Source organism: Columba livia, chromosome 7 (genome assembly GCF_036013475.1).
Source record: "Columba livia isolate bColLiv1 breed racing homer chromosome 7, bColLiv1.pat.W.v2, whole genome shotgun sequence".
Taxonomy (NCBI): Eukaryota; Metazoa; Chordata; class Aves; order Columbiformes; family Columbidae; genus Columba; species Columba livia.
The window spans coordinates 20,401,571-20,414,138 of NC_088608.1; the positions used below are offsets into that span (position 1 = coordinate 20,401,571).

Below are 12,568 nucleotides of genomic sequence, written 5' to 3' on the forward strand. Positions count from 1 at the left end.
TAGATTCAATTTTTTATGTCTTTAAAAAATAAATCTATAAAATACAATAGTATACTCAAGAGCAGTATTAACTGGCTTCACTGAAATGGAGACATGGTGCTAAAAACCACATTGGAGCTGGGTCCTAATCCAACCATTTCTAACTTCACCTATTACAAAAATGTGACAAAAGAATGAGCTTCAAATGCATGCTCGTCTTCAGGAGGGGCAGCCTTTCATTTAATGTGAGCAGCTGTAGAACCACTAAGGCAAGTCCACATGCCGCCTGGCTGTTTCTCCTGAATGCAAGAACGTCCAGCTGCCCTTAGGCAGTTCCTGGTGAAGTTCCTATTCCTGCACTTGCAAACAGCAGCCCATTATCAGCAGCGTTTTAATGAACTACCACACAGCAAAAAGCAGCACGGAGGACTTCACAAGTAGCATCAAAATCTTAATATCCCTAACGTTCCTGCTGATTCCTTACCACAGAAGAAATTAAATTTTTCAAAGCAAAAATAGCAAAAGATAAACTCGCAACATATGTAAAAAGCTAACCTTTTTTTTTTTTTTTTAGTTAAACACTGTAACAGAAAGGAGTGACACCATTCTTCAAGAAAACAGCTTTTCTAAGAACAGTGCTCATTAAAAGGCTACAGGGGACAGTTTTATTTGTTCACTTGTCTTCACTTTTAATAGGAATACAAGCCAAAAACTTTTAGATATAAAATGCTAGAGAAACATCTGAAGCAAGCGTATGAAATATGCTTTATTTTTGCTTAGCTGATGAGCCATAACTAGAGTGGGACATGTTTAATCAAACAGAAGATTAGGAGGATTTAAGGGAGTAATGCCAGATGTTTTCAGGCTACGCTTGAAAATGAGAAAGCAGACCTGCAAAGAGACCATAATTTTAGAATGCAAGTTTACATAAAAAATAGTGACACCTGCAGTTTTCTACAGAGAGATCTTTTCAATTTCAATTATACGCATGTAACATTTTTCAAGTAAAACTCGCATTTCACCTGTGACTTTTGGTACTCTGTGTTTTACACTTTCTGGTCTTTACAGGATGGCAATAAAAATGATTTTGCGTAACACTGTCATTAATCCCATTCAATCAAGCCACCATGAATGCAAATCCCCCCAAAGGCCTGCTCTTTTTGCAACATCTGAAAGCGTAAGTAATTAACATCAACCAAGAATCAAATATGTGCATGTAATTACCTAGCAAACCCAAACAGTCCTGTTGGTATCTTCTTCATTTTTCTAAGCCCTTTTGTTTTGCTAGGGCCAACAATTAGAGGCAACTGTCTGAATTTGGATACATAAGCACACATTTCAGGAAACTATTTAAAATGTGCTTTTTTTTTTTTTTTTAGGGATGAGCCATTCATTACCCTTTTGCCTTAGTGCAAGCCAAAGGTTCTAGGACCTCAGTAAGTACATAGCATGGGGCACATCTCTCTGCACTTGAACACCCTGAAGATCTGGTAACTGGAATCTTTTGGGGCCTGATATAGTGAGCTAGGAAAACCAGCAGTAACCCATGAACGGCAGGTGCCCATGGCATCTCTGGTTTAGTTAACTTCCATTAGGAATACTAACAGAGCCTGCAGCACAGGCAGCAGAAGCCATCCAAGCAGTCTGGAGTCCCTCCAGAAAGCCAGCCTGCAGTGCCTGCCAGTTATGTCTCCAGAAAGTTTGGGGATCCCATCTTAACCACAGTACAGACATCCTCTAGAGTGGAATACTCGCCCTACTTTACATGCAATTCCATTAACCTATCAGTTGCATTAAATATAACCGACATAACCACTCTTATGAACATACTTCTGAAAATTTAGGGCTATTACTAAACATACGCAGTTTGGAACCCTAAGTATGCAAAGTCTCTTGAAAGACACTGAGAAATTCATGTCAGACATATGCTCACATCAGTAAACAACGTTCTTACATGCAAGCAGTTGATACTACTCTTCAGCCCTACTCAGGATTCCTGACCGCATCAGGCAAGAAAGAAAAACAACTACTTTTAAATGGAACTGCTATTAGGCTTTTACATCTCCCCCAGCTGCTAAATTTAGGCTCTTTTCATCAAGGTGAATGATTTAGTAGGTCAAGACTCCCTAACCTTCCTAGTACAGTTTATGTACAAAGATTTAATTTGGCTTAAATACAGAAAATGAGCCTAAAGTTTCTAAATGTAGATAAGCCTCACTACCTCTAAAATAACTAAGGAGGAAAAAAAAATCCCACTCTCACCATCTCTCCTCTCCCTCCCAACAATTCTTCTATTGCAAGTCAGCAAACAAAGTCAATTTAATACAGTAATGGTCTCCAGCAAGTGAAAAGGAGTTTCACATCAGGAGTTTCTAGAGAGGCAGGAATCGTTCTCTCCACTGACACTTAAATTATTTGGAAAAGTGGAGAGCGTTGTAAAACATATGTCTCTGGATTCTACTTTACACCTTATCTCTAAGTTAAGTATACTGCATTTCCTATTGACAAAGCCATTTTTCTTTGAAGTACTCTGAAGTCATGCCTTGGGTGTTGTACTTCTGAAATCCATAGGAGATTAGTTTGCCTGAAAGCAGCACTAATTGACAATTTCAAATCCTCTTGGGAATTGACTGTTTCTACATGGCCTGGATAGACTAGACTCAACTTTATTTTGCAGAGTGTTTTCTCTAGATGTTATGGCTATGCTCCCATAAAAGTCACAAGAAGAAACATGAACAAGATAACTGCAGGAAAAAATTAAGTGGTGATGGAAAAAGCTTTGCCAGCAGTAACCTCAAGTAAATAGAGTATACTTCAAATCATGCCTTGGAGCAAAAGCCCTTCCAACGCTAGCAGCAGTTAGCACAATAGGCTTTTTGTTGTTTACAACAATAAATGAGGTGCCGTCCTGCTTTCTTCAGAAGGCTTCTGAAGGACAGATAATCAGCCCCTGCACCACAAATCATCCCAGGTTCTTCTGCAGGTTTTAAGCAGTGACAAATGGTTGTGCCACTCCGTCATAATGAGTGTCTGCACTTGCAAAACATGCAATAGGATAAAAGGTCAAACCCAGCATCTAAATATACACAACACAGGCTGCTAATTGCAGACATAATAAATTTTAAAAACCCTACATAACTACAGTCCTCTGGCATGAATGTAGCATATACTACAAATCACTCTTTGCTATATGACAGTTTTGGCCAACCACATCGGTTATAATTTTTAAATAAGTGATCAGTATAAGCTGAGGAAACAGAACAAAATGGCCATCTTCAAGCTCACAGCTAAATAGAAGAGACTAACCATACTTTGGGCACTCTCAAATAGCTGTTTTGTTCCTGTGATACAACAAAATCCTGCCTGGTTATTTAAAATTCTTAACACAGCATGAAACCAAACACTAATGGCTTCTGAATAGGGAAAACTTCTGGGAAAGTTAAAATTAATGAGACAGTAAATAAAGCTATATGAAGTACAGTAGAACTATTTCCAGCACAATGCCGACCCAGCCAACTGAGCCGGAGCCATCTGGTATAAAACCAGACTCAAGCAGAATCTAAACCTTGAGACTTTATTTCTGGGGTGCTCTCAAACGAATAATGAGTCATCTGGTTTTCCATTTTGTAAAGAGTGGATGGGGAACCTCTGACAGTATGCTTACATTCAATAGTTTGCAAAGCTACTGAATCCTAAAATTCAGATGTGAGGAAAGGGAAAACATTATTCTGGCACAAAATTACTGTCACAAAAAAAAAACTGGAATATTATGAACTCTGGGAAAATGAAAAATATTTTTAATAAGTGAAAAGTGATATAATTTTTATATAGTCCAAAACTCAATCTGTAAGAAACAGCCACCTTCAACTGTTCCTTACGCCATCAATGGTATTACTGTTAGAGGCCAAACCCAAAGCTCAACAGCTTTACTGGATTTCCTGCTGATTGTTTCAAACATCACCTCTTCCCCAACTGTAGGCAGATATTTTGCCATTGTTATCTGATACACGGAGTTCTATATAATTAACTGTCTTGGGAGTCTACTGATTTGATGATTAATGCTGTATTCTCCTGTGTGGGTCTTAGAAAGCAGGATGCCCAAGTGACAGGGAATACTTTTCAGTGGAATTTATCACTCCGGAAAATTCAGCTGCCGGTAAGGCTTTCCTCCAAAGGGCTGAATTTATTATGCACGCTCTTGAGGCAGTTTCACATATTGCAAGAGGTTCATTGCAATATATACATTCATTCATATTTCATACTGCACAGTGGTTTTCATGCATTTTCAAGTTCATAACAAAATCAAAACTAAGTTTTAAACCCTAGCTAGCAGAGGGTTTTAGTATATTGTGCAAATAATTAAAGCAATCAACCTTTAGAGATTTTAGTAACAATTCCTCCAGATCTCTGACTGTCTTATTATTATCTAATAGTTCACAAACTGTGTGCATGAAAGATTAAAAGGCTTTCCAAAGAGAGGTCAGAAAGGTCTTTTAAGTGCAGCATGATTCCATTAGTTCACCCATGCAGGACACTAGTCATAAAATTCCTTTTGTTTTTGTTGCTTGAGAACAGTTGGATGGAAATATTAAAGCATTTTGAGATCTGTGACAGCTAACTAACAAGTGTTTATCGCTAGCGGACTGCAAGGAGCTAGACATGATTCTTTTAAGAAAGAAATAAAAGAAAATGGAAAGATCAACAGCAAGCCTAGCTTCTCTTCTGAGGAAGCTATTGGACACTGACAAGGCAGAAACATGAAAAACATTTAGAAATGTATTATTTATGAAGAGGCTGTCATTAGGAATTTATCAAAGGGAGATTAAGGCTCGCAAATTTGCCTGAATTCTCAAAGCACATTGCTGAATCAGTAGAGATAGATAAAGACAGTGGAAACTATCTCCATTTCAATATTTGATACTTTAATATCTAACAGCTTGATTTGCAGCCTCACAATCAGAAGACACAGCTTGAAGAGGGCAGCTACAGGACAACAAGGGGCCAAAGCATTTCTCCCTTAAAGGAACACTGTGAGACTGGAAAAGGTCTCCACAGCATCTTTATGAACAGGACGACCACTTCACAGTGCAATTCCCACCACTTACAGTAATTATTAAAACGATTTGAGCCCCGTGGTTCATACGGGTTCTGAGCCCCAATACTGTAAACATGGTAAGCCCAGGAGTGCGTACACTGCTTCATGTGTGTATGAACTACCAGGCTGAGGAAGAACTGTGCCAAATAAAACTGTCCTCATCCCTCAAAGACTGGCCCAATGCACAGCAAAAGTAAAGCAAGCAGGCAAGCAATACTTCAAATTATGCACAGAATACTCATAAGTGCAGGTTGTGTTACCCCTAGAGAGTACCAAAATCTGTGACAATTTAACTTAGGTATTTGTTCTATACGGACAACCAAGGTTTAGGCTAGTTCACATCTTTTCATACATTTTTAAGGACGTTAACTAGTAGTTTGGCAGCAAAGTATCTTGTTCCAAAACAGGACGCGATGGAAATAAAAGTGGGACTGAAGCTTTAACAAATAACCAGTTATGCAATGTTACTCAGTAGTGGAACAGGCAAAGGCATGGAAGAGGCATCAGAGACACATGTCTCTGATTGACTTCTACAGACAAATTCAAATATTTATCCTTTCTCAAACTGAAAAAAAATAAAAGAGTTTACAGAATAATAGTAGACCTCAAATGTTTTCACATTAAGATCGAGTAATGTGGGGTATTAATATCCAGGGGTCACAGACAAAAACTGGAAAACTGAGGACTGAAAAAGATACAAGATTTCCTTTTTCTTTAGGTAGCTGATGGAAAAATCCTCACCCAACATGAGCAATATATTTTATGAAACAGGAGCTCTGTATAAAAATGGAAAATGAAATGTTAGTGCTAGAAATCTACCTATTTCAATTCCAAAACCACATCCCTGAGCTCCCAAATTCTCAATGATTTAGTAAGGATATCTGATCCCAAGGTAACGTTTTATTTTTTACAATCTGTGAGAAGAGACAAAAAACAAAAACAAACAAACCCCCCTGAAATTGTGATAACTGCTTTTATTGATTGAATTAAAATATTAATATAACTGGCAAATTGTACATTATTTTGCCAGAAACTTATGAAAAAATAGAAGGTGGATATTTCAGATTGATTTTTTCACCCCCACAGAATAAGCGAAGAACATTTAGACAAACCACCACAAATTTAAAACAAAGTGTTATGAAAATGTAAGTAGAATACATCTGGATACGTAAATGCTTATCTGTTTCAGAGCTTGATTTTGCATGTGTTTAATGGGGTAGACTATCCAGGAAGATGAGGGAGGACTATACACAGATTTCATTATTTCCCCTTCATTTTGAGAAAATAATTTTTATGATCCTGAGTATTCTAAACCTCAGTCTAGTCTCAAATGAGTGTTTAAAGTAAAAATTTAGACCTGCTGCCCAACGTTGTTAGTAGTGATATTTAACAAGCCTGAAATATTACAGTAAATTGTGCTCATAAATTCTCTATATAAAAGAATGAATCAGAGTACAAGGTTAAAAAAAACTCTTTGCCAGTGACTGAACATAGAAAGCAAGTGGTAGCTTTCAGACAAAGGTTTTGACAACAGTTTGATAGTCACCAAGATATTGAAGCCAGCACTAACAAATGCCTTCATCATGCTGGATTAGAGTTGAAATGTAGGTCTACGCAGAAATAAGGCAGGTCACATTCTGCTATGCATATTATTCCTCAGTAATCTCCTCTCCCCATCAGATCTTCACAACTCTTCCTGTCCCGAGTTCTGCTATGAATTATAGATATTGTTCTGACAAAACTATTAACAAGATGAAATAGCAGCAAAGCTACTTCAATACCTTATATGTGAAACTTGAAACAAGGAAAAATATATTTAGAAAAGACTCCCTGATGTGCAGGAGTCAGGTTTTGAAATAGACTACCTCTAGTTTGAAGAACCTCAATAAATCCTTATTTTGACATACTAACCACTTGCAGAGAAGTTAATGCCAAGGAAACAAATACCAGCAACTAAATTACTATTGAAAAGAGGAACATTACTCACATTGCTGTCTTTGCAATTTCTGATTCAAACTCACAGTTCTCTCCCCCCCTTACTTTTAAACTTGAACAGAAAGACTCCAAAACAACAATTCAGGCCTATGCGGGCAGGGAACACACTTCAGGCCACATCAGGCAAAACCCAAACTAATCCCACCAATTAACAGACAGATTTATTCCTCATTTACACAGTTAAGTAGGAACTGGTGGAGTACACACCGAAAAAAGGAACTTTCTTTGAATGCGACTGCTAATTCCATGGGTTTGGTTTGTGGGTTTTTTTGTTTGTTTGTTGTTGTTGCTTTTTTTTTTTCCATAAAGCAACTCAAAATTTATATTTACCTCATCATGGCTACAAGACAAACACATTTACTATGATATGTGAATACGTATATATATGTAGAGAATAATTTGCATGCTTGGAGAATTTCTTACATCATATATTTATAGTTCTGACACAACTCCTGTTACAGCAGCAGCGATTATTCACCTAACACAATAATTTTTTTTCACCTTGAGGTTACCTCTACGTTTCTACCACAATGAAAGTTCAGCAAGGTGGAAACTTGCATGAAACCAGCCAGTTTCACACCATGTACTTTCTCAAGTGCACCTTTTCTGTACAACACATATAGTTTAAATAACTTTGAAGGCACAATTCAGATGCAAAGCTTGATTACCGGAGGGCGCACCTCAAGCTCCCAGAAGTCCCAGCAGTCTAGTCACTGTGAGTCACCCTTCAATGTGTTAGCTCTAAATGAGCCAGATGTGTTGAAACATGTAAGTCTTAGTTAAACCTCAGGGATTTTAGAAATATTCTCCTATCTGTAATGCATGTGCATATCTTACTGAAGAGATATGGAGTTATGTGTGCACATTGAAGGCACAAGAGTTTCTACAAAATATCTTAAAATACAGTCAGGTTTTCATTAAATCTGTAAGTTTCCTTTCTGGATAATACAGTAAAGAGCAATCACAAAGTATTTAGTCTATAATTTGAAATTAATTGTTAGGGTCTATAAAGGCATCTTCTCATTAGAAAGTTTACGGGTACACTGAACTGTGGAACATACAAAATCATGATACTTATCTAAAAAAAAGTTCCTTTGCTCAGTTTGAACCACAAGAAGAAACAGACAAGAAAAACAACAACAACAAACCAAACAAAACCCAAACCAAAACAACAACAAAACCACATTGTGACAAATTCCCTCAAAGATTACAAAAATCAGTGCATCTTAGATTATTACTGATACTAAATGACAAACCTATGCCACCTTCAAATGGTAGCACTGCCCAGATCACCTACCCTTAGCAACATCACCGCTCTTTGAAGACATAAATTAGTGCAACATCTTTTCTACCCGTGCAGCACTATCCCATTTTCTGATTACAGTGAGATGATAAGCTGGCATTAGTTGAACAAAAGGCATAATTTAATTCATTTTCAAAGACAATTAATCTAGCAAGACAGCAAAGTAAACTAGTTATAAGCAAACACAGAGCAAAACCAAGGAAAGCAAAAGGATATTTACTGTGTAACTTTGTCTTTTCTATGGATTGGATTATCAGTGCCATTATGAGTTAAGATGTTGTTACAGGCAGCATACTAACAAACTGTGGTTCTGCTTTATTGTCTTTCCATTTTAGTATGAAAGTCCCTTCAGCATCAGCAGACAGGGTACTGTAAGAGTCATATGTTTCAATTTCAAATGCTTTGATACCGTGATTAATTTGGAACTATACATATTTCTTACTGGTTAACATCCCTTCAAATAATGTCACTCTGGATTTGGTCAGATACATATTCTCTGCACTCATGGCCAAATAAGCCATCCACAGCCATGGTTTTTTTCATTCTAGATGCCATTTTAAGTCCCATCTACCTATCACAGTAATGGCACCAAATAAAAAGGTTATCTCACTCTCCCCACCCCAAAAAATATCCAACAACCCCAAAACCCATAGTCAAACTATTGTAGCTTCTATCATATTCTCACTTCCAAGAAAAAAATTCAAGTTGTTGATTAAAAACCTTTCTACTTTCAAAATATGATCTCATTTCAAACTATGATCTATTGAGGGGTTTTCAGCTGGTTCTCCTAAACACATTAGGCCTTTCAGCAGGAAGCTTTTGTTCTGATTAAAAGCTGTTCCTCCGCTTCTGAACTGGATGCCTTGATCTGGCTCAACACCACAGACCGATATCCATTTTCAGGTAGCGAATGTCTGGTGGATTTAAAAGTGAAGGTACATCATTCATGAAGCTCAAGGTATTCACAGATACTTTTTGACAAAAATACCGAAAATAAAGGTACATTAATATAGTGAAGGGCAACTGCACATTTCTTGATGGCATGGGTATCAAGGCTTTTATTTAAGCAGCATTCAGGAAGGGAAGTACTTTTTTTATATACAGAAACTGCAATTTAATAACTGTAAATAAACCTTTACATTCTCAAATTTAAGCAAGGCCTCTAGAAAATTAACTATAGCCTAAGGCTTCACTGAAATGATGAAGTAGGATTGCAACGATATGATTTTCAACAGAAATGACTGTTGATATGATTTGAGTTTCCTTTATGGTATTAAAAATATAATATAGGATTACTAGATGAATGTTTACTAGCTAATATACATATATTACATATACAGACAGAGGCATATTTCGTCTTGAAATGTATTTTGAAAATATTCCAGATCCTTCATATGATTTAACACAGCTACTTCAGTACTGCACAAAAAGACCTCATCAGCTGGATACCAATGCCTACATAGAAGCTCCAAGACTCATTCCCCCTCTGCTTTTAAACGAAATTCTCTGCACTGATTCCCTGGATCTAGGGACCTCCTGTGAAACAATGCTACTGTCAGTAAGAACAGAAACCAGTGAGTCATAGCCAGAACTGAACATGCAAGATGGGATTTTTGCTTCTCTGCAGAACAAGTGACTCAGCTTATTGCTTATCAGAATGGAAATCTTCCTGGGAAGTCTGTGTTAAGTGAGGCAAATCCAGCAAGACTCAAATGGTGAAGCAGGTTGATGCTTAGCAGCAAACTCTAGAAAACTTAGATGTCAGCTGGTCCCCACTAACAGCTTCAGCTCACGTATGCCACAGCTGTACTTTCCAGAGCAGCTTTTGCTGACTCCAAGTGTCCTTTCAAAAAATCAGCTGTTACCCTAGCAAATTACTGAGTTCAACGTAGGCACAGTTATTTTCACCTTTCTTGGTTCTCCCAGCTTCTACACATTCCAACATCCATTAAAAGAAACTACAAGAAAAACTTTTATGAGACTATCTCAGTACTTTGTTTTCATTTATGTTATAGAGGCTGAATACTGCATGCTTCAGCTGAAAAGTGAAAGGTAATTTATCAGCTGCTTTCCATCTGGAAGCTAATGGAATCAGTTCTTCTGGTGAAGAGGGTTAACCAAACTCTTATATCCGGGGTAGGAGTAGGAGTAGTTACATCTATACAGTCCTAAAATTACATTTGGCCCTTTGAAGGCAACCACCAGGCTGATGTGGCCCCGGTGAAAATGAGTTTGACACCCCTGTCTTCTATACCATTCCCCTCTTCCTATTTAGGAAGATCTTAAACCTTTTAATTTTGCATGAACAAGGTGGCAAAATCATTTTACACAGAAATTTAGTTTTGTAAGCAGATTTACATTTTCAGAACCACCACCTGCTCTCTTATATGACCTATTGCTTTAAACTGTGGGACTGAAACATTTCTTAGGACTGCACTGCTACAGTGAAATTCTGAAATTCACAATAACCTGCTTGCATGCAAATCGTATTATTCCATGCCCATACAACATTTAGCCAGTTTTTCCAAACAAAATCATTAGCGTACACTTAATTTAGTCCAACTTGTATTTTTTTTTTTAATTAAAAGTAAAGTCACATTTAGCAGAACTTCTCTTTTGTAAAACATGAGCTCAAAAGTCATTTTCTAGGAAGACAGCAATGTCCAAACATATTTGAAAACCTAAACAACTTCACAGGTGAAGGAGACAAGTGAAAATTATAGCACAAAGTCATGCAAGAATTTGTCCCTGTGGAACTTAAGTTACAGCACCCCAGAAAAATGAACATATAAACTTATTATAATTAATGAAATTAAATTTCAGTTGAATGTTTTCAATTATATACAAGAAATTTTATTTCCTTACTTTTTTAATACCATAATAAAAAGACAAACAGGAAAGCACAGTAAGGACCATCATCATAGTGCTAAAAATCAAAGTCTGATGCAATTCAAAGCAGGAACTAATTAAGGAAATAAGGTTTTTTAAAATTAATTATACAGTGTCTCTAACCAAGACTGCTAAGGAAAACCTTACTTATTTAAATATTCATGATTTTTCAAGGACCCATCACTAAAGCCATGACGGATATCTACCTTCATTTGCCTTTGCCCCATCACCCCCCTGAAAGATGATAATAAATCCCATTCATGGTAATGATATCTGAACCCATTGATATGAACTTTGCCTGTAGCACAAAGACTGATTTGCTAGTATTCCTCGATTCAGTTCTCACACATTTAGCACCTACTAGCCACCCTCTGATTTTGGTTACCATATATCTACTGGTTTGAGCAGCCAGAAGAAAAGAATGAACTGCAGGGAAATAAGCACTTTCAAATTAATCAACCTTGCCAGACACTGAATTTCACTGGGAGGAAAAACAAACAAACAAACATAAAAGCATCTTTCCTCTCAGCAGCCAGAAAACATTTTTCATTATCTTTTTTTTTACCATATAAATAATATCTCTAGGTGTAATATCCATAGATCCTGAACTCTGGCTTGCTTCTATTTCCATGAACCCAAGCAGAATACTCACTAACTTCAGAGCTGCCAAAGCACTCACTGAAAAATCACTTTATTGTTAAACAAAAAAAATTAACTTAGCACAAAAATGAACAATCATTGAATTGAAAATAATCCTTCAGGAGATCTATATTATGTCATCTATCTCAAACCACTAAAGAGTTCTGACTTCCAAAAGCAATCCTTGGACTGGTACCAAAATTGGCTTGTTGATTGAACTACACATACACAAAAGCAAAATAAGAACAAAAAGGATTTTATGAAAACCAGCATTAGAGAAAACATTTTTTATATTTATTCAACACAAACTTGTCACAAGAGCGTAATTGCAAACAAAAATGTAATTTACCTATAACTACATCATGGCCATCAACCAGGCCTGCAGAGAACAGCTCCTGAGAAACGCCATCTGCTGTGTCTGTCCAAAAGGTGAAATGAACAAGTATGAGAGCCCACAAAAACAACAAAAACTGTCAGTCATCCAATGCAATTTAACAAAAATATATTTTTGTTCCAAAACACCCATGGAGGCAGGTTTGAACTCAAAATTATCTTTAATTAGGAGGAAAAAAAGATAATTATCTTATCAGCCTCTGCACAGCCAATCCTCTGAGGTGATGATTTGATTCACTGCAAACCCCCTACAGACCTTTCCTGGGCACCAGCAT

The 12,568-nt window shown here is 36.9% G+C and overlaps 1 protein-coding gene across 5 annotated transcripts in view; it reads right to left on the reverse strand.

Annotated features, from left to right (window-relative positions):
* Window positions 1-12,568, reverse strand: part of STK39 (serine/threonine kinase 39) — a 101,661-nt gene that overhangs the window by 7,443 nt on the left and 81,650 nt on the right. For all 5 annotated transcript variants that reach the window (XM_065069750.1, XM_065069751.1, XM_065069752.1 and 2 more), the window contains one exon: window positions 12,250-12,318. In XM_065069750.1, coding sequence (XP_064925822.1) covers window positions 12,250-12,318 — 69 coding nt within the window. The remainder of the gene's footprint in view (window positions 1-12,249; window positions 12,319-12,568) is intronic.